Source organism: Euprymna scolopes, chromosome 20 (genome assembly GCF_053919585.1).
Source record: "Euprymna scolopes isolate OS-2025 chromosome 20, ASM5391958v1, whole genome shotgun sequence".
Taxonomy (NCBI): domain Eukaryota; kingdom Metazoa; phylum Mollusca; class Cephalopoda; order Sepiida; family Sepiolidae; genus Euprymna; species Euprymna scolopes.
The window spans coordinates 89454621-89482407 of NC_136501.1; the positions used below are offsets into that span (position 1 = coordinate 89454621).

At 31.5% G+C, this 27787-nt stretch overlaps 1 protein-coding gene across 12 annotated transcripts in view; it reads left to right on the top strand.

The window, feature by feature from the left end:
- The window catches only part of LOC145241637 (titin-like), a 698616-nt gene that overhangs the window by 44496 nt on the left and 626333 nt on the right, over nucleotides 1-27787 (top strand). For all 12 annotated transcript variants that reach the window (XM_080104717.1, XM_080104725.1, XM_080104729.1 and 9 more), the window contains exons 3-11: nucleotides 11775-11969; nucleotides 12911-13019; nucleotides 17094-17338; nucleotides 18394-18513; nucleotides 20587-20778; nucleotides 23746-23943; nucleotides 24313-24426; nucleotides 25612-25734; nucleotides 27253-27444. In XM_080104717.1, coding sequence (XP_079960843.1) covers nucleotides 11775-11969; nucleotides 12911-13019; nucleotides 17094-17338; nucleotides 18394-18513; nucleotides 20587-20778; nucleotides 23746-23943; nucleotides 24313-24426; nucleotides 25612-25734; nucleotides 27253-27444 — 1488 coding nt within the window. The remainder of the gene's footprint in view (nucleotides 1-11774; nucleotides 11970-12910; nucleotides 13020-17093; nucleotides 17339-18393; nucleotides 18514-20586; nucleotides 20779-23745; nucleotides 23944-24312; nucleotides 24427-25611; nucleotides 25735-27252; nucleotides 27445-27787) is intronic.

The following is a 27787-nucleotide window of genomic DNA, read 5'->3' on the forward strand; positions in this document are numbered from 1 at the left end:
TATTTTTCTGAATACAATATATATGTGTATATATATATATATATATAATATTTTACATGTATTGTGTTTTTACTTGTGTTAGTATGGCTAGGTGAAGGGTTCATATTGTAATATTTCAGGAAAAAAACCTTCATCAGACATGTATTCGACTTTCCAACATGCATATTATGGCTATTGTAAAATGGGTAAATTCCACATAAATTTTTAATCATGAATCAAACGATCCTGGAAATCTAAGATTTGAAATGATTTAATCATAAAAAAATATTTTCTTTATATCTATTACAATCCAGTTTATTCTTCTTCTTTGCATCTCTAGGAAGCATGTAGTCATACAATAGTTCCCTAATTTTTCACACAGCCTTTTGCATAATTGTTGCATTCTGCAAGATCTTTCAAGCTGTGCCAGTTGGCAGTAGAATGCAAATAGACAGTATTGCATCATATGGTCCTCCTCTCCACATTCGCAGATTGTTAGGTCAGTTTTGTATTCTCGTCTGGTCATTGCAACTTTTGATCTTAGACATCTCAGTTCTTTCCATTGGAACCAGAGTGCCTCTAGATTGAGAAATTCGTATATTAGTAGGAAAGGAGGGATTCTCTAGCTGTCTGGTCCAAAATTGAATTGAAAGGAAATGGCACCAAATTTGATTTAAAAAAAAAAAACTCTTGGCGTACTGAATGTAATAAAAATCGAATATTAATTACGTTGTTGAAAGAAGTTTCATCACCGTCTGCAGAAGCTAAACTAAAAGTTGCATTTTGGGTGGGTCTTTGCCTACTTAATATAAATGTGTCATGTTTTCTGTGTTATCATAATAACCGATATAACAGTAGCCAATAGAATTAAAGTAATTAAATATCCGTGTGGATTTTGTATGCCATTTTATTCAAGGTATTAATATCTGTTTTCTGTGCTCAGGTGTAACAAACTTCGCTCATGTAATTTGAGATTTAAAATCCTCTCCATCTCAAATTATTTACATTTATTTTAAATTCTTCCTCTTCATCATTCGATATTTAATCCGATACTTTTTCATTCGTCTGCTATCATTTACAAAAAAAGAAAAAAAAAAACAAGCAATCAAATATTCTTGCATCAGTTGCTGCATCTTAATATTTGCTCCATCTTTAGTTAGTTGGCCTTCTAGTAATGGTCAGCATTTCGAAGAATTTAAGATTGGATTAACGGTTTTCCTGGAAATAGCCCTACATTCTTTCTAAATGGAAGAGGTTTGTATGAAAAATAGATTTCTTTTGGGACTTTTGGCCATTTCTGACTGTAGCAATTTCGTTTTAGTTATTTGGAGTTGTTTCTGTTTTTTCTTTTACTCATTATTATCGATATTTTTTATACTTAAAAAAAAAAAAGAAGACCATAAGAAGAAAGATATGCTTCTGAAATTTTTTAGATGAGGATTGATAATTCGTATTATTTGGATTATTTGGATTACTGTTGTCTTCTTCAGTGTTATTCTCACAACGTTTCTATCAATGTAATCTCCTATCTCCTTCGGGTATATCTTGTCAAACTGAGGATATTTCTGTCGGACTCAGGATTTTGCATGAAATTTCAAACAGATCCCTTTATTTAATCAATGGAGGATGCTCTCCCTCCATTAGCCATGGCTGAGTAGATGTTCTAAGTAATTCACAATTCTATTTTGAGAATCGTTCTTGCAAAGACCGGGGGCATAACGGAAAATGTTTAGTTCTAACTGAAGGTGAAGGTTCAATCCTCAGTGTGGGTAGTACAGAGAATAACAACCAAGATGAGAACAGTACTCTGAACAATCCAAATTAATAAAATCATTAATATTTTCCTAAAATTGCAAATTGAAAAAAGATCTTTTATTTGCATCCTGTTTTTAATACTAAATTTGTTTTTTTTTAAATATGATCAGTTCCTCTTTTTAATGGAGCATAATAAGGAGCTCAAAATGCAGAATCCTCAGGCTACAGGATGAACTTGGGAAGGTTGCCGTATATTTTCATAACTAACTGCCTAACTCTACTTACGTATTGAGCACTGTTGAATACTGAAAATCAGCACAGAAAATATTATATTTCCTTTTAGCATTTTATGTGGATACATGAAATAATGATAATAATAATAATTTTAGGATGGGTTGTTGCCATCCAAATTCCAATGTAAGCCAATAGTCGTTGCTAGCGAGAAGTCAATGGCAAACGACTGTTGCAATAACGCAAATTCATTTGCAAAGATTATCAAAAGAGTTGAAGAATACTGGAAATCTGTGGAGGCTTGTTGTCACTCAGACTCCAGAGAACACTACCGGTTGTTGTCAGTAATCTCTGATGATCATCTGTGTGAGAACTCCTAGTGACGACTACTACTACTACTACTACTACTACTACTACTACTACAATAATAATAATAATAATAAAAATAAAAAAATTAAAGAAAAAAAAAAGACTTGGACAAATATGTGTATCCAAAGGAAGGAGGGAGAAAATGCTTGTTAATGTTTTACAGACAACTATAGAAAAGTTTTAAGGAATTTTTATTTTTGTAATGCATAGGAGGAGTTTGAAAACTGTTTGTATTTTATCACGTATATGTAGAACTAATTGTGTTTAATCTGGTTAAATAAAATGATTCCGAATCATAAAACTTCTCCATCATATAAAGTTAAGTATATTCATATGCATAAACTACTAGTTTTGTCAGTTCATCATAACTCTGCGGAGTTCACTACTTGAAATATATGAAATATTAGTCTCAAATAATAAACACTTCATCCATAAGTTTGTTGCAAACACAAAACAAAACCTTTCTCATTTATTCATATAAATAGACATTAACATTTTGGTACTTTTTTAGACAAATTTATTTTTTTTTAATGTGATCGTAAAGGAAGGCAAAGAAAGAAGAAATCACTTTACCTTTTCACTTGAAATTTAAAAATAGATACGAACTTGTTGAAAATCAAGTAGAGGGAAGGGAGCGGGGCTGTAAAGAAAGAATCATTTGAACACAAATGCTAAATATTCGTTCAGGAAATAAAACAGTATTGTAAAACATCAAAACAATTAAAGAATGCTAAATAATAGTTAATTAATAAAATGTCTTTTTTCAAAACTAATATGCAAATTGGTTAACCTTGCAACTGGCATCGCATATACATAACCAAGAAATGCACCCATCCTTTGCCTTTGTTCAGTTTAATATTTATATGCATATGATTCACTCTTAAACTAATTAACCGATCATTATGAATTTTGAAATGCAACTGCTAGGCATAACGACTCCAAATGTGGGATATATTAAGTTTTATGCAAATGAGAAAAAGAGATTGGAAGCCCTTTGTGAAACTTAAGATACCTCCGTTTTTTTTTTTGTTTTTTGTTGTTAAATTAAAGCAATAGGTATAGTTTTTACAACATCTTCATCTATTATATAAAAAGAGCAGTTGTCTATGTACGTGTATGTGTCTAGGTAAAAGTTTAAAAACTACAAAGCAAACAACCACAAAATTGATGTATTTTGGAGAAATAATATTTAAAATTAAAAACAACTTATTCATTGATTGTGAGTCAGTTTTTCAGCCATTTCCAACATTATCTAATATATGAAGGAGAGTGTGGCACAACCGGCTCTACTTTTGTGTACTTTTGTCTACACTACCTGCACGTGTTGTTATTGCTAAAACCACTCTTTTCTTAAAAGTATTGGTCATCAAGCTTTTATTATGTGCAACCATTATAATCCTTTTCTGTTCACAGTGAAGCGGTCCTCTCTTTAGCCTTTCTACAGAGCTTTCCATATCCATACATTCCTGGGTCAATTCATCCAGAAAATACCTGGCAAACTTGGTCCATCCATTGATGTGCACAAGTCTATGAACTTCCAAATTAAATTTTTTATAGAATTAATACATTTTTACACTTTGGAGTAATATTTTAGCAACATAAATTTAGGGATTAATTTATGTTTACATTTTAAATTTTTTTTCTTTTTTAGATTGATAAACAATGTTCATGTATTAATAATAAATCCATGGTAGTACGAGGATCATTCCTAAAGTAAAGCCTCCTATTTTTTTTTTTTTACTCTAAATGTTAAAAAGCCACAAAGATAGAAGTGGTATTATTAAAACGAGTGACTAGAACTTATTTTTTTTTTTATATCATCATCATCATCATCATCATCATCATTCTTAATGCACTTTTATCAACAATGAATAATTGCTGTGCATGAGTGTCCGGAGAAAAGTAAAGCCACCCTTTTTTTAACTCAAAAAGTTAAAGAGCTATGAAGACATGAGTGGTACCATTAAAACGAGCAACCTTTTGTGCTCCAGAATTTATATTTCTACATACTCACCACCATTCTTAATGCACTCTTGCCAGGGTTCAATGATACATCTTTGCTTCTGATGCACATCCATGACAGGGGTTGTTTTTTTTTTTAGAATTTCACACCATGAATATCTGCAACAAAAATTGTCAGGTCATGAATGCATAAGTTCAGTCATCATAACAATGCAATTTGCAATCCCTTCTGATCCATTTGGGTGGAATAAAAATAGGAGGCACTACTTTGGAACGCCCCTTGTAATAACAAATTGTAGTAGATAATGTAAGAAACATAGCTTATAGATAGCATGTGCGGAATTACCCCTCTCGGTAAGATAGACCTTGTCAGATCATAAACAGAAAAAATTCTAATAATAGGATGATAAATGTATATATAATCACTTTGTACATTGTAGACTACAGCGCACTGTAAAGAACCTACTGTTGATTTTATAAATTTATTTTTATATAATGGCGTGCATTGAAGTTTAAAATGCAAAAGTTAATTACCATGGTTCAGTTGTGCTCTAAAAAGAAACATTCATTCCGAATGTACCCCTGTCTTATCAAAGAACTTACCATTGATTTGATGCACCAGGCCCTTTTGCTTGTGGAGTGATAAAACTTCTCAAATGCACTTATGTTAGGCTGTATAAGGGTGTTAATTTTGGTCAAAATTGGGTTGTTCCTTCTTTAATCAGATTTTTTTTATTATTGATTTTCAATACTTATTAGAGGCATTCCGATACAAAATCTATCTAAGAACACTCCTAGACACATAAAGTACATTTGTATGAATTTTTTTTTTAATCAGTCCAGCCATTTTGGAGTTTAATAAACTCTCACACCCACATATACCTACAAACACACATACAAAGTGCCTTTTATATATAAATATGTATATATTGTATTAGTAAAGTAAGCAGCAAATATTTATCATCACAAATTTACACACATAACGCAAATTCATATCAAATTTATTTTATTGCAAATTTACTTGCATGTTAATACATTTCATACATTTACTTTTTTTAATTTTGTACTAAAACGTTTACGAATCTAATTAAATTTTAATGCAAACTATATTTCAACTATAAATATATTTATTCGCATATTTTTGTTCATAAATAAAAAAATATATTTAAACACTAAACCACGATTCGGCATAAAATAACCCAACAAGGGTGGACATGCCGTTGAACACACACACAAAAAAAATGTATTAGTAAAGGTGAATCTGCATAGCTTATTCCACCATTATATCTTAATTTGCTTCAGTTTGTGTTTATCCGTTATATTTCTGCATTGTATTGCTTTCTATAAATTTAAATTTTCTTTTATATACACAGTAAACAATGCTTCAAGCAAACTACATTAACCTTTTATTTTAAATAATTATTATTGATGTACTAAAAAGAAAATATTTGTTGTAGCGTCACTATTATGACTAATAATTATGATAGCCTTCTTTCTTATGATGATCGTAAGATATTAAGATATCTTGAGTGATATAACAGAAAAGAAAGAAAAGAAAAAAAAAAATAGAAAATATCTTTGGTAACTTAAGAAGCAAAGGGCAGAGGGTCTTCAGGTGTTCTAACATCAGGAGAACCGCAACAGCATCAGCAAAGATTCCCTCTTATGGTAAAAGTACTTTTCTTGGGGAAAAGAGATATGAAGAGAAAAACAGTGAGAAACAGTGTGAGATGAGGAAAAAAAAAGGGAGGTGGAGGAGGGAATGGGCGACGGCTTCAACATTTCTGAACTCAACTCACATAACTACCTCAACCCACTACCCAGCCAGCCAGCTACTCCCACCCTTCTATCTCCTAGCTATATTACATTGTGTCTTCTTCCAACAGTTCTGCCCTACCAGCTAGAATTTCACTCTTGTGTTCCTAAGCCGCCATTGGCTTTAGCATTATTTGATCGTTTGCCAACAGCTAACATGGCTTGAATTACTTACCAGATATATTCTGCTTGTGTGTTTGTATGTGTGGGCATAATAATATACCTTTGTGTGTGTGTGTGTGTGTGTGTGTGTGTGTGTGTGTGTGTGTGTGCGTGCATGCATGTAATACTGAGCCCCCCCCCCCTCTCTCCCATGAATGGCTATTCTGCCTATGGAGTTTAAACCTCCTGAATACCTGACAACTTCAGTTGTACTTAAAGTACATCGCATGTCAAAAAAAAAAAAAAAAAAAAACTTGTTGCTCAAAATCCTTTTTCCTGTTCAAAAATAAAATGAAGATCAAAATATAAGGTGCTTATTTATATTAAAACTCAAGTAAAAATGACAGTTCAAAATGAATTAACAGAAAAACTTATGGATATGCATATTTACCAGTGAAAATTATTAGTGTAAACCCAAAATTACAAAATGTAAGGGAGTACGGTTTTAATAAAAAATAAAATTCATTTACTATTATGCGGACACGTGTATGTATGAGCATACATAAGTGTGTGTGTGTGTGAATTCTCCGCCTTGTGTTCCTCTCTCTTATGAATAGTTAAACCTCCTTAATACCTTACAACTCTAGTCGTACCTAACAACGTCACATGTAAAAACAAAAAAAAACAAAAAAACCTGTTGCTGAAAATCCTTTTTTTCTGTTCAAAAATAAAGATCAGAATATAAGGTGCTTATTTTTATTGAGACTCAAGGGAAATACGACAGTTCAGAATAAAACAAAATAAAGCAGGAAAACTTATCAATATACTCATTAGTGAAAAATATTAGTGTATTCCAAATATTATAGACAATAAATAAGTAGAATTTTAATGAAAAATAAAATTAATTTACTATTCGTAATCAACGAATTCAGAACACCAAGACAACATGGCGTCTTCATATAAAAAAGGGAGATAATCTACAATACTATGCTAGCTTGATGTGAATGTCATTTAAAGTTTATTAGTAAATTAATTTTTTTTTATTCAAATTGTACTCAATAATTTTCCACAATTTTTGGTGTACACAAATATTTTTCACTGATAAGTAGATATGTCCGTAAGTTTTCCTGTTATTCAATTTTGAATTTCCATATTTTATTTGAGTTTTAATATAAATAAGCAACAAATGTAAAAATCAAAATTTGATCCATTGTAATGAATCAAATTCATTAATTGTTTTCTTGAATCATTTATTTTTATTTATCACAAATAAAATACCCGTTTCAGTACTGATAGAATTAATTCCTCAAACAGAACAGTTTTTGTATCACATTTATGCTTCCTGACAAAGAGTAAAATCAATTTACGATACTACTAAACCTTAGTCAAGAATCCTTATTTCAATTTTGATTCATGACATGATTTCCATTGTAGCAAATGTCTAAAATATAAAGCTTAAACTTATGGCGTTTTAAGAAGAAATTGAAATCTAGGGAGAGAAATCTTAATTGGATCAAATTCAATTCAAATCTGAAATAGTTGAATTTTTTAATGGGAAGTTGAGCCCATATTATGCCATCTACAAATCATTTACAATATATTACATAATTTTGATTTTACAAAAGTTTAAAATTGAAGACTTAAGCTTAAAAGGTCTTAAGAAGAAATTGAAATTCAGGAGATCTTCCTTAATCTGTGTCTAATGACTATAAATCAAATTTAATGCAAATCTAAAATATTTTAATTTTCAAATTGGAAATTTTATAAAAAAACACCCTTTAAAAATACTCCAAAGAAACTAAAATTTGCGAAATATTTAAAATTTAATTGTTGTCTAATACATAATGTTAAAATTTCACAAAAATTACCTGGTGATGGTCAATAGACCATTATATTTTTTTAACAAATAATGATTGGCAGCAACAGTGAGAATGCGCTTTTGCAATTTAAATTTTATTTTCCATATCAAAAGCTGATGAACGTTTTTCCTTTAAACAAGTGAAATCTCAACTGTCTAGTATATAAATACCCTCCTCTCTCTTTTTCTCTCTCTCTCTCTCTCTCACACACACACACACTCTACATATATATATATATATAAGTAGATTGTAGTTTGCTTGAAGCATTGTTGAAGAAAATTATAAGGTAAAATTAAAAGCCAAGAACACTGCGAGATTTTTTTTTTATATAGAGTAAAATTAAATGAAAACAAAAGAAATAAATTTCTTTTTTTTGTTGTTTGTTTTTTCTTTTTCACACAAATTTTAACTCTAAATAACAGTAATTTTTTTTTTTCTGTTGTATTCAATGATGTTATAAATCTCAATATATTTCAGACCTATTAGTCCTTTTTCAAGAGAAGACAGCGGAAGAGTGTTCAAAATTGGAAAAGCAGCCGCAGAGTTTGCCACGTGATACCGCGAAATATAGAACAAAAAATGACGTTAGGAGAACATTAAAATAAATCAATTGATGTTTGAAATACTTGTTGCGTTTGTGAATCAAGGGAGATGACTATTCAAGTAGGGTTTTTTATTTTTTTTTATTTTAATTATTGTTTTTCTTATGTTTTAAAATTATATTATAAAAGCGGAGCTCAATTCCAGTATTGTTTAGTGTGGGAGTATTTTTTGAAATAATTAAAGATTCGAGGATACGAAGTTGACCTACGTTTCTTGAAGAAGCAAGAATGTTGATGTGAAAATCCAGTTCTGAATTAATGCAAGTGCGAATATGTTTATAGAACGACGAAGCAGTAGTGTTTAAGTGCTCTTTAATGCAGTGGTGAAGCAATCTGGTAGTGCTTCCGATGTAAGATGCACTGCATTTAGCGCATTGTAGGTCGTAAACAAAGTGGTTCTTAAAGCATAAACTTGTGTGTGATATTGGGCAATTAGAGAGTGAACAAGGGGAAGGTGTATGCGATGGATGTTTTTGGTTGAGCTGTTGTCTTAAAGTAGATCCAGTGTGGATGAGTTGAATGTTGAGTCCCTCGCTGCGGATGGCTTTTCGGATTGAAGATGAGATTTTGTCACTGAGGAAGGGTAGTTTTAGAAAACAATTGTTAGAGAAGGGTCGGGTGTTGCGTTTTTTCTTTTTAAGTGAGGATAGGATCGTATTAGGGTAGCCGTTTAGTGAGAGGGTCTGTAGGAAATTGTTAGTGTGTGTATGTTTGTCGGAGATGTTAGTGCATTTGTCTTGTATGCGTGAGATTTCGGCATACTATAGAACACCCAGACTCTTCTGAATCTCTTTCTCTACTTGATTTTAAAATACAAATAAAAAAAATGGTACCATATGCACTGAATTCTACAGAAAACCCGCCAGCAAACGCCTCTTCGTACATTTCAAATCTGCACTACCTCTCAAAGACAAACTAAACTACGCACATGCCGAAATCTCACGCATACAAGACAGATGCACTAACATCTCCGACAAACATACACACACTAACAATTTCCTACAGACCCTCTCACTAAACGGCTACCCTAATACGATCCTATCCTCACTTAAAAAGAAAAAACGCAACACCCGACCCTTCTCTAACAATTGTTTTCTAAAACTACCCTTCCTCAGTGACAAAATCTCATCTTCAATCCGAAAAGCCATCCGCAGCGAGGGACTCAACATTCAACTCATCCACACTGGATCTACTTTAAGACAACAGCTCAACGGAAAACATCCATCGCATACACCTTCCCCTTGTTCACTCTCTAATTGCCCAATATCACACACAGGTTTATGCTTTAAGAACCACGTTGTTTACGACCTACAATGCGCTAAATGCAGTGCATCTTACATCGGAAGCACTACCAGATTGCTTCACCACTGCATTAAAGAGCACTTAAACACTACTGCTTCGTCGTTCTATAAACATATTCGCACTTGCATTAATTCAGAACCGGATTTTCACATCAACATTCTTGCTTCTTCAAGAAACGTAGGTCAACTTCGTATCCTCGAATCTTTAATTATTTCAAAAAATACTCCCACACTAAACAATAGACTGGAATTGAGCTCCGCTTTTATAATATAATTTTAAAACATAAGAAAAACAATAATTAAAATAATAATAAAAAAAAAAAAAAAACCCTTGCTTGAATAGTCATCTCCCTTGATTCACAAACGCAACAAGTATTTCAAACATCAACTGATTTATTTTAACGTTCTCCTAACGTCATTTTTTGTTCTATATTTCGTGGTATCACGTGGCAAACTCTGCAGCTGCTTTTCCAATTTTGAACACTCTTCCGCTGTCTTCTCTTGAAAAAGGACTAATAGGTCTGAAATATATTGAGATTTATGACACCATTGAATACAACAGAAAAAAAAAATTACTGTTATTTAGAGTTAAAATTTGTGTGAAAAAGAAAAAACAGACAACAAAAAAAAGAAATTTATTTCTTTTGTTTTCATTTAATTTTACTCTGTATAAAAAAAAATCTCGCATTGTTCTTAGCTTTTAATTTTACCTTATAATATATATATATATATATATATATATGGAGGGTGAGAAATAACCCCAGCAAAGTGCTTTAAAAATAGGAGCATAATATTTATACACATTTGTGTTACAGAAGATCAGAAAAATATCGGTACCGTCGGTTTCAAACCCAACGCAAAGGGGACCAGTCTTTTGTTCTTTTATGTTAGACTCTCTTCAGCCTTTGTTCATATCTGTTTTTCGGTGAGACAGATATAAATAAAGGTTGAAGAGAGTCCAACATAAAAGAACAAAAGACTGGTCCCCTTTGCGTTGGGTTTTAAACCGACGGTACTGATGTTTTTCTGATTTTCTGTAACGCATATAAACAATTTGACATAAAAACTAGGTTTTGTTTGTTAATTGTATGTTCTAATATAGCAGTGTTTTCTACAAGAAGTTGAGTGGGGGTAAGAATGTTGAATTGTTAAGTATTGCACTATAGTGTTAGTGTTCATTAAGTGCATAGTTAAACGTCTCAAAAATGTTGTGGTGGTGAAACCTATGTATATGCTTTTTCTTCCATTTCAGAAACATTGTCTCACAAAGATCATTTGAATTCATATATTAGGTTTGTCCTATCCAAAACCCTGTCAAGGAGATGGGAGGGGGTAGTAATGGTGAGGTTCAAGGTTTTGAATTTATATGTATTTATTTACTTGCTTTCCTTTTGGCCAAGATCAAAGTGTAGTATCTGTCCTTCAGATGCGGCACTTCCATTTCTCGTTCTCTTTCAGTGGAGGAGAAATCCTTCACGACTGAGACAATTTTTATTTTTGTACCTTTTCTCCACGTTAAAAACCGACCCTGGTGTCTAACTCTGTCCTGTGGGGAGGCATTGTAAATAGGGACTTGCTTTCCGGGAGGTTAGACACCAGGTCAGGTGTGAATTAGATGAAAGTGTTTTTATAGAAAAAACCTGGCGAACCCAAGTTTTCAATCTGTGTTGTTAACCACTTAGTCACCGTCACTTTGCCCTTCCCATAATATATATATCTGTGTGTGAAATTAGTGATATATTTTTGTATTGTTGTAATATTAATATTTTCATTAATGAAATCTTTTCTGTGCTTTTCAGGCTAAGGAGGATGAAATCAAAGAGCTCCTTGCTAAAGCTGATACCAATGTTGTCGATAGAGGAGAATCCCAACGGGATGTCTGTGCTGCAATGGCAGAGACTCTTGGGGAGGCCTGGAAGGATCTTAATGCAAAACTGGAATACCGTGGAAAGCTGCTGGAACAGAGCGTAGCTTTTCATACAACTGCTAATGAAGTAAGTCTATTATACGATTAAGAGTAATTTGAACACTTAATATATATTTTTGTTACATTTGAAAATTTACTAAGCTCTTTTTTTTATACTAGTTGCAAAATACTTTTTTCTAATGTAATAAAATAAAATAGATTAAGTGAATATGAAATATAAGTTTACATTAGTGATGGAATGATGAAGCAAAAAAAAAGTCAGAACTTTTTGCAGAATCGGTATTGGAATTGGAAAAATGTGTGTTAATTTTTTGATGCCCCTAAAATGATTATTTTAATTTTTTTTAAAGTTAACTTTCCATTGTTGGTACTAACGATAAAATTATTAATGATTATTGATTTTAAATTACCAGGAAAGATCACCGGCCATCACTCCAACCCCTTTGAGTGCATTTTTATGCTTGTGAAACTATATACACCTATTACAGGGGGTTTTAGGGAAATCCGAAAATTATTTAAAAAAAAAAAAAACTCTATAGCTAAATATTTAGTAATTTTAAAAGAATCAGAATCAGCATTGAAAATTTAGAAAAGAATCTGTAATTGTACCAGAATTAGGAAAATGTTGGAATCGCCCCATCACTAGTTTAAATAAATGGAAAATAAATTGAATGTTAATTTAACAGTTAAAAAAAATATGAATTTTTCACACATAATAAAATAAATAAAATAAACGTAATTAAACTAAGAATCATAATAGATTAAGTAAAAGTGTGTAATTTGGTGATGATGTTTAAATTTAAAACACTATTTACTTTTGGAGACTTACAAAATCAGATCTCTATTTTTGCCTTGAAAACTTTTTCATTAATTAACAAACATTATTAAAGATTTTTCTTAGATTTAAGAAATTACTTTTTTTTAAATTTATGATTTGTTTTTTCATTTTTATTTTCATTAAACAAAATATATTTTTCTAACACGTTTGATCACTTTTTTCAAATTTAGTTCGGAAATCAACTTGAAAAAGCTTTGAACACATGTATCAATGTACCACTTGCCAACGATGTTGAACATGCCCAAAATCTGCTCCAACAGCATCAAGAACTCAAGAAAGGTAATTTTGTGCTTTTAAAATAAACAAGTCAAGCATGCATGGTCCCCCGTGAGTGCACAGTGAAGGAGGCATAAAAAAATGACTAAGTTCAGCATTTGCCCCCCCCCACTTCCATTTAGCCCCAAAAGTTCTCAGGGGACGTCAAATCCTGGTGAAAATTAACAAACGGTGCAGTTTTAGGCCTTAACATATGTAAATTTGAGTCCATCATTTCTTCTCCTCCGCCCCCCCCCCATTTAGCCCCAAAAGTCCTCAAGGCTTTAACATATTTAAATTTGAGTTCAGCACCATGCAAAACTGCTAAATAGACATACTCAGAAAATTTTGGACAAATACGGTAAGATATTCCAAAAACATGGAATGTTTTTATTTTCCCTAAAAGAGTCCCTGGGGCACACCCAAGAGTTATCGCGAAGTATAGACAAACAAAATTATATAGAAATCAGTTAGTTACAACTTTTCAGAAAGTTTTATAAAAATTCAAGGCATCAATATTTTTTTAATAAGCACAAAAGTGTCAATTTTAGCCATTTTAACCCGAAAGGCACCCCTAGGGGTGGGAGCAACCTGAGATTTCCCGGAAATCCGTTCTGTTACTTTTTTACTCATATCATGTTTAATGTTTGTTCAAAATTTCAAAAACTTCCAAGGCATAGTTATTGAGAAAAGTTCAGACAAATGAATGGACGAATGGACAAGGGTGAATTTGCAGGTCCACCCTTCTTTTGTCGGGGAACCAATAATGAATGATTTTATTTGGATTCAACTTGATTGTTATATTCACAACAAATGTGCATCATCCATCCAAAAATGATGGGAAAAAATGAGCCTTGGCCATCGTCATACAGATGTTCAAGTAAAATAATATCTGAATTAGTGAAGACAAAAAAAAGTAGAAAGAAATAAAGAAAAATGAGATTTTAAAAAAAAAAAAAGAAAGAAAACTATTAAATCGGTGTAGAAACCAAAAAAAAAAAGAAAAAATTGGAAATATTTTTGGTTTCTAAATTCCCCTAAATAAGTGGTGCCTGATTAGTATAAAAACATCTTAGGAGATATACCAGTTTAAATAATATTTTTCTCTCCAAATCTGTTTTAATTTAACAAACATTATTTAAGACTTAGATAAAAGAAATTTTTTTTTAAATTTAGTTTTGTTTTTAATTTCTTCTCATTAAACAGTATTTGCACAAATATTTGCACAGTATTTACACAAATATTCATATAAAATAATGTCTGTAGTTATATAACAGAGTGCGGATGCACAGACGACAGCTATATGCCAATACCAAGTTGTGCACAAAATAATGTCATGGTAAGGAGAAAGAAAAAGAAAAAAGCAAGTTAGAGAAGACGATCATGTTAGAGATGTGGAGGACGTTCCAGAGGACAGCGGTCAGAGAGAAGGAGCAAGATCATGTTTTATTTGAGAAAGTACTTGGAAATAGATGTCACTGTTAAAAAAAAGGAGTCAAGTTATTATTTGTCTTATGTTCCTTGCGACGTACTCTGCTACAACGTGTTCGGTCCTGGGTGTGTAATGTTACAGTTAGGGTTAATTGTGCATTCATCTTCTTGGTTCATTTCACAGGCATCAAGTTTTTCAAATTCATAATCTTGCTTTCAATCGGTGTACGAATTATACAATAGATTCTTTGAGATGCTGCCTTGTTTACAAGAACTTTGTTCTTTCAGCAATCACTAATATTTAGTTTGATATTTCTTTTTATTATCTCACCAATTTCTTTAAAAGTCATCTCTTCCAAATTTCTTGGGTATGCCATTGTCGTAACTTTCTGGATTGCTTCACACACAGCCATTGCAAAGAACATGTCAGTAATTTAATTTTGCTTTCTATTCATTTCGTTTATCTTTTAGCTTCTTTGCTCTGACCAGCAACATGGTTCTACATAATCTGGATTGCCCAGTTTTTTCATGCATCCTATCAGCAATGCAATTAGTGTGCCAATGTTAATCGCAAGAGGTGATATGTGATTAACATGGCACAACAGTCTGAATCGGTGAAGATAAAAAAAGAAATAGACATAGGAAAAAACGTTTAAATTGGTGTAGAAATTAATAAGAAAAAAAATGGAAATAGATTTCCTTGCTTAATTTCCCTGAATATTTGAAATGGATTCGTCCAGCAGTTTTTACTCACTTTTGTATGAGAGACATATGATGCTCCTGTCGATGAGATCCACCACAACAACTAAGTTGTTCAGAAATCCACACAAATGATTTGTTTATAATGGTGAAGGCTTTGCGCACACTTTTTGGTATTACTGCTAATCTCAGTCGATGCAATGGCTGCCACCAGACAAAACAGACAGTAGACCTCAGGTTTTTTTACATCAGAGTGTTCCTTCTCCTACGTGCATATCTTAATAAAGACTGAGGGTGTATGTCTCCCAGTGAAATAAATGCATCTGCAGATACCAACCTGGAAATTTTTATATCCGAGCGCGGTATATAATGCATCTAGTATTGTCAAATAGTCACCCATGTGGTATTGGCCAGGCTTATAATTGCTTAACTTCGGTGATCTGATGAGAACTTGTGTTTCTGCATGATTATGGCATATACACACACACACATAAATATATATTGCTCTTTATATAGCTGATGATATTTCAGCTGACACAACCTCTGACCCTCAAGTGAATCAGCTAAAACATTGTAAATATACCAAGAATCTGACACAAAGATATGTTTCACGCTTGTTAGCTATAGAATATCCTGAAATGTTCTCTCAACCATTGAATCCTTTTTCTGCCCAAGGTGTACAAAAGCAATTGATGACAGGCAAATGTCGAAAGCATCAATGCCAACATCTCCAAAGGATCTATTCTAGACCCAACAATTTTTCTGATCTTCATAAATGATCTTCTAAATCATATTCCAACATCATTCGTTGGCATCTATGCAGCCGACCCAACTATTTATGGAAACACTTTGAAGAACATTAATGATCAAGATCTCTCTTTTCCAACTTAGTAAATGTGCAATTGAGGGAGTGGTTTATTACTTTCATTTCTTTTAAACAAAGTTTCTCTCTTTTCACCACCTATGCTCAGACCCTCACTCCTCATTTGAAATGAATGGTTCTTTCCTTGAGAAATCTTTCTTCTTTGATAAACTTCAAGGACTGCTTTTCATGGCAGATCTGAAATGGAGGACTACATATCAAATCTGGTGCTAACGTTGCAGGAAAATATTTGATCTGATATCCTACCGCTCCAAAAGATTCCTCACCCTTGACACAGTCCTTTACTTGTATAAGAGCTAGATACGTTCTAAGATGGAATACTGCAATCATATCTGGGGAAGCACCACCTGAAACACTATCCTGTCTTGACAGATTATAAAATCAGTTATGAAATCTAGTGGGGTTGATCTCTTCTTATCCCTAAAACCTTTTTAACACAGAAGAAATGCTGCTAGCTTCTCTCATTGAGTTTTGAACCGTTATTCACTGTCAATTGATGGTTGATAAAAATGTTCAAAAGATAGTTATTATCATTCAATATGAAAAAAAAATCTCTTTCTTTTAAACAAAACAAATTTTCTTTACGAACAATTATCTTTATGCACTAATGAAGAGCATTGATGATCAAGATATTTCTGACTCTCTCTTTTCCGACTTGGAGCATGTGCAATTGAGGAAGTGGCTTGTTACTTTCATGTCTTTAAAACCAAGTTACTCTCTTTTTACCACCAATGCTCAGATATTCATTTCTCGTTCAAAATGAATAGTTCTTTATACAAGCAAACTTTCCTTACAAACAATTATCGTTATGGACTAAGGATTTTTTTGTTTTGTTTCATTTTTGACATAAAACATGAACATAGCAGCCATTTTGTTTCTAGGCTGCTGTTTCTACACCTTACCAGAAACATGATTTGAAAATGATTCAAATTTTCAAATATTACAAATATAATTTTTACTTAAATAATTTAGAAATCAAATTAAAAATCTAACATCAAATATGAAATTGAAACATTGTTAAATGGGCTTCAAATCTTCACAACAGTAATGAGAGTTTTTTTTTCTTTCTTTTGTTTTCGTTTCAGGTATTCTTGAATCATCCAAACAAACTTTAGATCTTGGGCATGAACTCCTTGACAAGATTAGAAAAATGGGTATGCATGCGGACCAACAAAACCGACATGCAACGACAGCAGCTTGCTATGGAATAGAACACCTACTTGAACTTCTTCATGACCGACGCAGACACCTAGAAGAACTGTGGGCTCAGAGGAAACTCCAGCTCGAACAGTGTTTGCAGTTGTGTTTACTGGATCAAGAGGTTAACAAGGTAAATCATTTTAAACCTTTTTCTTTCTTAAAGGATCAAATATGAATTTTGTTTATAATTTCATAAGCTGTTGCCTCTAATAACATTACTAGCTGTAACCTCTACATCTAGGATAAGTTATGTAGCAGCTCTACCAGGATTAAATGTAACTTGTGTCCATTTTGGATGAACAAAAAGGTTCAGTAATCTTAAGGGTAAGTTAGCTTTGAACCCCAACATTAAGTACAAGAAGATTCCTGGGACAGGCATGTTTTGTTGACAGTCGTTCCTACAAAGAGATAGTACTCGATGACAACACCTTAGATGTAGTAGATTCTTTCTTTTTTAAACCAAGTTGGGATATAGAAATATTTGGTGCAGTACCCAAGTGCAGGGTTACTCTACTCAGTGATATGGACCAGTAGATTTTGTAAGATCGTCTATGTAGGAGAACGAAACTGATATAAAAACCTGCACTCTACATAGAGCCCTTATCCCAGTTTGACACTGAGTCCAGACTTTGTAGAAAGAGAGTGTGATGTGTATATCGTATAAGCATACAACACTACCATTTATGCTAGATGATAACACTGTGGAGATACTCTTTCAGCTACCTGGGAAATTTTCTGAGTGCATCTGGTGAATATGAACTCAGTACAACCACAAAGATGAAACATAAGGATGTATAACTTATTCTAAGTATAAACTTAATATGTATTTTTTCTTTGTTTAACCAAGCGGGGACATGGAAATACTTGATGCAGTAACCAAGTACATGGTTACTTTACTCAGTGACCAGTAGATTTTGTAAGATCATCTATGTAGAAGAAAATAAAACTGATATAAAAACCTGCACTGTGCATTGTATTTTCAGTAATCTTGACCCATGCTATATGGTAGCGAATGCTGGACCCTCACCTAGTTTTCTCTCACAGTTAGGGGAGAACCATAAGCCAATACAGGAGTAGCAATTCCTATACATATCTAACCATTAAAAAAACAACAAAATACTATAGCATGAAGGATTTATGATGTTTTTGAAATTCTAATATGACTTTTATTTAACTATTTTTTAGATATTGGAATGGTACCGTACGGTTGGTGAAGCCTACTTACAAAGAACCGAACTGGGTGTTTCAGTGGAAAACGCCCAAAATGAACTTGATAATTACCACAAATATGAGAAAGAAGGAATCGTAAGTCATATTTTCCGTTTTTCAAATAAAGTCTTATTTTTAATATCTTTTCCGTAATTTTTATAATTCCAATTTTGGTTTCATATTTTCCTGTTTCTTCTTTTTTTTTTTTTAATATTTTCCTTCTTTTTCTTTTTTTTCTTGCCTTTTCTCTTTTTCATATTTTCCTGTTTTTGTCTCCTTTTCATATTTTCTCTTTTTTCTTTTTCGTATTTCTCTTTTTTCTTGCTTTTCTCTTTCATATTGCCTCTTTTTTTCTCTTTCATATTTTTCTTTTCTCTTTCTCATACTTTCCCCCCCCCTATTTTCTCTCTTTCATATTGTCTCTCTCTTTTTTCTTTTTCGTATTTCTCTTTTTTCTTGCTTTTCTCTTTCATATTGCCTCTTTTTTTCTCTTTCATATTTTTCTTTTCTCTTTCTCATACTTTTTCCCCCCCCCCTATTTTCTCTCTTTCATATTGTCTCTCTCTTTTTTCTTTTTCGTATTTCTCTTTTTTCTTGCTTTTCTCTTTCATATTGCCTCTTTTTTTCTCTTTCATATTTTTCTTTTCTCTTTCTCATACTTCCCCCCCCCCCTATTTTCTCTCTTTCATATTGTCTCTCTCTTTTTTCTTTTTCATATTTTTCTTTTTTCTTTCTCATACTTCCCCCCCCCCTATTTTCTCTCTTTCATATTGTCTCTCTCTTTTTTCTTTTTCATATTTTTCTTTTTTCTTTCTCATACTTCCCCCCCCCCTATTTTCTCTCTTTCATATTTTTCTTTTCTCTTTCTCATACTTTTCCCCCCCTATTTTCTCTCTTTCATATTGTCTCTCTCTTTTTTCTTTTTCGTATTTCTCTTTTTTCTTGCTTTTCTCTTTCATATTGCCTCTTTTTTTCTCTTTCATATTTTTCTTTTCTCTTTCTCATACTTTTTCCCCCCCCCTATTTTCTCTCTTTCATATTGTCTCTCTCTTTTTTCTTTTTCGTATTTCTCTTTTTTCTTGCTTTTCTCTTTCATATTGCCTCTTTTTTTCTCTTTCATATTTTTCTTTTCTCTTTCTCATACTTTCCCCCCCCCTATTTTCTCTCTTTCATATTGTCTCTCTCTTTTTTCTTTTTCATATTTTTCTTTTTTCTTTCTCATACTTCCCCCCCCTATTTTCTCTCTTTCATATTGTCTCTCTCTTTTTTCTTTTTCATATTTTTCTTTTTTCTTTCTCATACTTCCCCCCCCCCTATTTTCTCTCTTTCATATTTTTCTTTTCTCTTTCTCATACTTTTTCCCCCCCTATTTTCTCTCTTTCATATTGTCTCTCTCTTTTTTCTTTTTCGTATTTCTCTTTTTTCTTGCTTTTCTCTTTCATATTGCCTCTTTTTTTCTCTTTCATATTTTTCTTTTCTCTTTCTCATACTTTTCCCCCCCCCCTATTTTCTCTCTTTCATATTGTCTCTCTCTTTTTTCTTTTTCGTATTTCTCTTTTTTCTTGCTTTTCTCTTTCATATTGCCTCTTTTTTTCTCTTTCATATTTTTCTTTTCTCTTTCTCATACTTTCCCCCCCCCTATTTTCTCTCTTTCATATTGTCTCTCTCTTTTTTCTTTTTCATATTTTTCTTTTTTCTTTCTCATACTTCCCCCCCCCTATTTTCTCTCTTTCATATTGTCTCTCTCTTTTTTCTTTTTCATATTTTTCTTTTTTCTTTCTCATACTTCCCCCCCTATTTTCTCTCTTTCATATTTTTCTTTTCTCTTTCTCATACTTTTTCCCCCCCTATTTTCTCTCTTTCATATTGTCTCTCTCTTTTTTCTTTTTCGTATTTCTCTTTTTTCTTGCTTTTGTCTTTCATATTGCCTCTTTTTTTCTCTTTCATATTTTTCTTTTCTCTTTCTCATACTCCCCCCTATTTTCTCTCTTTCATATTGTCTCTTTTTCTCTCTTTCATATTGTCTCTTTTTCTCTCTTTCATATTGTCTCTTTTTCTCTCTTTCATATTGTCTCTTTTTCTCTCTTTCATATTGTCTCTTTTTCTCTCTTTCATATTGTCTCTTTTTCTCTCTTTCATATTGTCTCTCTCTCTTTTTTCTTTTTCTAGACAATTCAAGACAATGTTCTAAAATTGGTTCGAACCGCAGACCAACTCCTTCGCCGAACTAATCTCGATGCTGAAGGAGTTCGCCAAAGGCTTCAGGCTGTGGACGAAACTAGTGAAAACTTCATGATCAAACTTGATAACCGAAGAAAGAACATAGCGATGGCTTTATCATTCTTCAAACAAGCAGAAGCGGTAAGTGTTTTATACTTGCAAAAATGTCAACTTTTAAAACGTTTGAAATTCACTATAAAATATTTTGCACCAACTGGAGTGATACTAGCTATTTTGGTATGCCTAGTTAACATAGGAGTAGGAAAGTGTAAACATATACATTTCTCTATGAATAGGGTTAGTGGAAGCCTGACTAATCACTAGGGCTAGGACAACAGCATATTCTTTTCATTATTTTGACTCTCGAGTGTGTATCCGTTGATATCTTATATGCCTTTATATAGAGTGATGTGGTTCTCGGTTGATTAACTGGGTCGGATATATACTCGAGAGTCAAAACAATGAAAAGAATATGCTGTTGTTATAGCCCTACTAATCACAAATAAGGTTAAGCTTACACTTTACAACACAAACTAAATAATTTCAAATTAATATAGAATGAAAAGAGAAAAAACAAATTTATTTGATAAATACATAATTCAACATTTGACACATATGAATATTAGGCAAAAGTCTAACTCGGGCATAAATTGTCGACAGCTTCTAATTACAGGATGGGTTCATGCCTGTCGTACACCAGTTTCTTTTAGTTATCCTCCCTCCTTTTTGTAGTTAACTAAAATATTCTTCTTTAACCGTTAGGTCTTACTGTCCTATAAATAGGACACCAAATAATTTCTGTAAAAAATCTATAGGATAATATATAACATTACTGCATAATTACTCTGAAGAAAAGAATAAACTTCATCTATATTCATCAACTTCTCTCCGGAAATTATTGGAACCCTCATGTCATTTAATCCTGAATCAAATTGGATTATTTTGAAAAAATATTATTCTTTAAAAATATTAAAGCTTCTTTTAACTTAACCCATTAGGTCCCACAGTCCTATAAATGGGACACTAAATAATTTCTTTTTAAAATCTATAAAATTATATATAAAAGTATTGCTGACCGCATAATTACTCTGAAGAAATGATACAATTCATTTATTAATCAACTTTTTTCTGAGAGTTCTCGGAACTCTCTAAGAATTCTTGTGAAATTTGCTAAAATTCTATTTATTTGATAATGTAAGAATTTATATAAATGAATTTTGCAATATTAAGCCACTATCTTATTGACAAAAAGTGCAATGTAACTCTTTGTGTGAATTGCTTTGTTCCTTACCGTAATGCGTAGATTTTATTGTGAATGTATAGCCTCTTGATTTCTAAAATATATTGCATATACCTATTGTCCTATTTCAAGGTCAATATTTTACTTTCTAAATAAAATAAATAACTTTTTCCTTTCAACTTTATATTCTAACCCATTTTTGGCCATTACACAATGATTCAACTCAATAGAAAAAGAATTTAGATACCCTTGGATTTAGTGGGTTAACGGGCATTTATGTTCAGTCTTGAGTGACAATGGATACCTCAGATAATGGTAGCTGTGTGTTTAATTGTGAAGCAAGGATTGCACAATCACAACCATACCTCTCCTGAGTCGGTGCAGCTTAATTCCAGTGCTAAGAAAATGTTCAGGAAGACTACCAACAATGCTGAGATAAACAGAGCACATAAAGGATCTGATATTCGCAAATAGTCACTCATTTAATTCTGAGCAGACTCAATGTCAATTAACTTTGTTAATCTAATGGAGACCAGTGTGTCAAATATGATTCTATCGTATTATGATGTGCATTTTATTTGGAGGATAATTAGATAAATATGTTAACTTTTTGACAAAATATGAATATTATTAGATATTAAATTTAAAAGTTCATTAAGCCCTTTTTCAATCAACAAATTCCAGTGCTAAGTAGATGTCCAGGATGACTGCCAACAATGCTCAGATAAACAGAGAATACATACACTTGTGAGAAAAAAAAAAAAGGGGGGGGCCAAACAAATTTTATACATTTTATTGCACTAAAAGCTATATTGAACAAAGAACAAGGAAACTTAACCAAGACTAATAACACATAACAAGACATTTACTTTAATAAATGCTTAGGATGGAATCGCTTTCCCTTTTGATTTCTTTATAAAGATCAATCCTTTTAGACATGCTCTCAACCAAAGTGGAACACTGAAGAGGAGATGCTTGTATTATGATGTGCATTTTATTTGGAGGATAATTAGATAAATACGTTATTTAACTTTTTGACAAAATATGAATATTATTAGATATTAAATTTAAAAGTTCATTAAGCCCTTTTTCAATCAACAAATTCCAGTGCTAAGAAGATGTCCAGGATGACTGCCAACAATGCTCAGATAAACAGAGAATACATACACTTGTGAGCAAAAAAAAAAAAAAAAAAAAAAGGCCAAACAAATTTTATTGCACTAAAAGCTTTATTGAACAAAGAACAATTGAACAAGGAAACTTTAACGAGACTAATAACACAGAACAAGACATTTACTTTAATAAATGCTTAGGATGGAATCGCTTTCCCTTTTGATTTCTTTATACAGATCAATCCTTTTAGACATGCTCTCAACCAAATTTAAAAGTTCATTGAGCCCTTTTTCAATCAACAAATTTAAAAAGACCTGTATTCAGAACATTAGATAGTTGCATTGGATTTCTAGCTGGCATGGAAGACAGAGTATTTCACTGGATAGTGATAATGAAGAAATGCTTGTAGAGTCAAGCCAGTTCACCATAGTTATACACATATCGCTAAAATAGTTTATTTTGTTTATTTCAGTATTTATTAATCCTTTGAAATCAAGACTAGGTTTTATTACACTTTTCTTTAACGTTGGGAAATAATTTGCACCAGAGTTAAAAAATGATGCAATTTGCAAATGTACTTTTTATATGATAAACATATTTATCTATCACGACTTCCCAAATGCTGCGAATACAATTTAAATAATTTAAAATCAATCAAATTGCAATATGGTTTTAATATTATCAATTTTACGTGAAAACATTAAAAATAAACTGTTTTTGAAAAATATTAAGTCTGTATTTATCTTCAATTTTAGGCTCTAACAAAGCTGGGGCAAATAGAAGTCCAACTTAACACCATGGACTTACCAAGGAACAGCACAGCTCTTGCAGAAGAAAGTGCAAAACTGTCTAACGCCATTGTGGAATCTACCACGGAAGCCCTACACGAGGGTCGAATCCTACTTGAGAGGGTCGGTAGGGAAGACTCTGGGGCTAATGGAGTTAGACAAAAGGTAAGTTGTTTGTTCAAAATGCTTTTCTTTTTGATATTATAAAGAATGAGATTCATTTTGTTTGTATGGAAAGACAATTTCATTATATATATTTAAAATTGTATTATATATTTTTTGAATTGCATTATATATATCTGACATCGTGTCATAAATAATATAACATTTTGTTTGCATATAAATTTCAAATTGCATTATATATATTTCTGAAATCGTGCATATAAATTGCATTACATTCTTATGCTTATTATTTTTTCGATTTTTCTGATTATGTATTGACTATGGCTCAGTTTTTATGGCTCAGTTTTAGCCACGATTTTTAAATGATCCTTTCTAAATTGAATCAAATTTGTTTAATTTCCAAAATTCCAGTATGCTGAACTACAAGAATGCTGTGCTCGTGTTGAATCTATTTGTAAGGCTCGACAGGCCGATGCCTGGGAGAAGAATCAAGCCTATCTGAACTTTCAAGAAAAATACAAAAACGTAAGCATTTTAATTTCTTCAAACTTTTATTTAATTGATTTATGTATTTTATCTATAATAATGTATGTATAATAATAATATTTTATGCATAATACATGCATAATAACAATTTATATATAATACATGCATAATAACAATTTATATATGATACATGCATAATAACAATTTATATATAATACATGCATAAAACAATTTATATATAATACATGCATAATAACAATTTATACATAATACATGCATAATAACAATTTATATATAATACATGCATAATAACAATTTATATATAATACATGCATAACAACAATTTATATATAATACATGCATAACAACAATTTATATATAATACATGCATAACAACAATTTATATATAATACATGCATAATAATAATTTATATATAATATATGCATAATAATAATTTATATATAATACATTCATAATAATAACTTATACATAATACACATTTAATAATAACACTGTGCAACACTCGAAAAAGTACACAATATCTATGGCCATTTTTCTATGCATAATGGCATGGAAATCGATTTCTGGCCTTCTTTTTTGTCGAATTAGGTGCATTTTTTTGAAAAATTGTCATTTTCAAGAATTTTGTGGAGAATTTTAGTGATGTGAGTGATGAACATGGCGAGAGAAACGTTTTAAAAAAAAATTGAACCCTGGCATGTTGGCCGAACTATAAAAATGGAGGATGACACTCAACACAAGAGCATTAATAGGAGAATTTTTCATTCGTGACCAGTAATAAAATATGATTTACAGTACATAAAAACGCTGCCTAATCTAAAGGAATCTTATATGGTATACACTTTTTAAACCTGAAATTAGTTGCACGGTGTTATACGTGTATAATAATATTTATGTATAGTACATGTATAATAATATTTATGTATAGTACATGTATAATAATATTTATGTATAGTACATGTATAATAATATTTATGTATAGTACATGTATAATAATATTTATGTATAGTACAGTTATAATAATATTTATGTATAGTACAGTTATAATAATATACATAATGTAGTGATAAATAATACAGGTGCAATAATAATAATAATAATACAAAGCAAGTATTATCATTGATAATGTTTGAAGTATTTTTTGTAACTTTGATTTCATATAATTATGAAATATTAATATATTTGTCAACTTTCAATTTCAGTTACAAGCATGGTTAACACAGATAGGCCTGGCTACTCTCAGTCGGCATAAGGATTTGGGTTCAAGCCTTGCAAACTCAAAGGATTTCTTAGAAATCCATCAACAGCTACTTGAAGAAGTCAGGGTAAGTAATTTGAGTTAAAACTGTGAATATTAAATTATATTGAATTGCTATTTATTGCTACAATCTGATGTAATAACTTAGATTTATCGTATTATGTGTTTAGTTTTATTGTATTATGTGTTTATTTTTATTGTATTATGTGTTTAGTTTTATTCTCTTATTTTATTTTTATCTCAAATATTCCATCAATAGTAAATAAAAATAGTATATAGAGAATTTATAAAAGGCTACCACATGTTAAGAAATGGAAATATGTTGGTGACAAGGTTTGATAAAGAGATTTTACCTCGAAATATATTATAAAACATGGTCATACACATTAGATGATTGTGTAGAACTTTTGACTTAACAAGTAAGATTAATTATAAAAAAAAATCTCTTTGTTTTTGTCTTTCTTCTCAACATCAGTATATTACTAATTTTTGCATGATATACCTATTTCCAGAATAATGAACTTACCCAGAAACTATAAATATAGTTACAACTAACTCGTTATTGGATAGCATTTATGACCTACAGAATCATAACATATACTTTTGCTAATACGCTTGAAGCATAAAACTTTTATGAAAATGACCGTATTCAATATAAAATAACCTGAAAAGGGTTGATTTACTAAAAAAAAAAAAAAAAAACAACTAAACCAAACACCATGAATAAATATTTGAATATATAAAGAACTTGAAGCATAATTTTTTTTTCTGAAATGACCGGATTCAGCATTAAATAACCTGAAAGGGATTGATATGATGTAAAACAACTAAACCAAACCAATCCTTAATTCTAAGACTGAAAACATTTCTTTTAGTAGCCTTGATACTATTAGATGATATTTAAACCAATCTTTATTTTAATCATTCTAACGACCCTTACAAGTGAAATATTCAAAACACTAAATGGTATTTTTACCAGAATGTTAAAAGCAGTTCTAGGTGTCGCTTGAAGAGATATAATAACAAATAACGATCAATATGGGGAACTGATTAAAATAACAAAATAAGAAGGTTAAGATTTATTGGGTATATGTGGAGGAGAAAGGATGAGTTTGTATGTTAACTACTGATGTGGGGACCAAAATAGGGAAAAAGGAAGAGAGCAATTATATATGTGGACTTAAATAAAAATAAAAAATTCAGCATGTTTTTTCTTGTATTCATTGATAATTTATTTATTGAGATATATATATGTTAGTCATCCACAGACAGACTGTTTCGCTGTATCACAGCTCTTCAGTGAAGCTAGACTAGCAACTTCTTTAAGCCATGATTGAAACTCGACCGCCTAGGCGACAGTCAACACTTCTAAAGTGGAAATGTGAAATTACAATAATCAAACATTATTCAGAACCTAAGCTCCATTTGTTTTACACAAAGAGCATTGCATTATATGCTAGCGGTAGTTTGTTATTTCACTCCCTAATAGGCTCAACCCAAAATTGTGTTTGTTTGTTTTTTTATTTTGTCTAAAATCTTCATTTTACTCATTCTAACAAAATGTTATTTTCTTTTGTTCTTGTAGGGCAAAGAAACTGAAATGCAGTCCTTATCTGAGGCAGCTGCCAACTTGGTTATGTCAGGGAATCAAGAAGGCCCAGCTGCTAAAGATATGAGTGAGGCATTGCATCATCAATGGTTTCATATTCAAAAGATCATCACCATTCGTATCGAATTGTCCCTAATTTTTGTTTCTTTTCATAAGATCACACATAACGTAAGTAATAGTTTGTCGATTGCAAAATTCACATATTTTTATTCACAGCCCCAGCTATTTACTGTTAAAAAAAGGGTACTTGTACAGTTTATGACCCAATATCCAGCAATTTAACTTCCAGCAGGTTATGTAAAAAACTGGGAGATGCCAAAGTAAAAACTGTTAAAAAGAAGTATACTTGTCCAATGTACACTCTAATCTATGGAAATTTCGCTTCAACATCTTCTGGAAGGTTACATAAGCAGCCGGAAGATGCCAAAGCAAAGACTGCTAGATGATTAATTCAAAACGTGGCATTTTCCGATGTTAAGAATGGCTTTCTATTTATAAAGCGATACTTAGC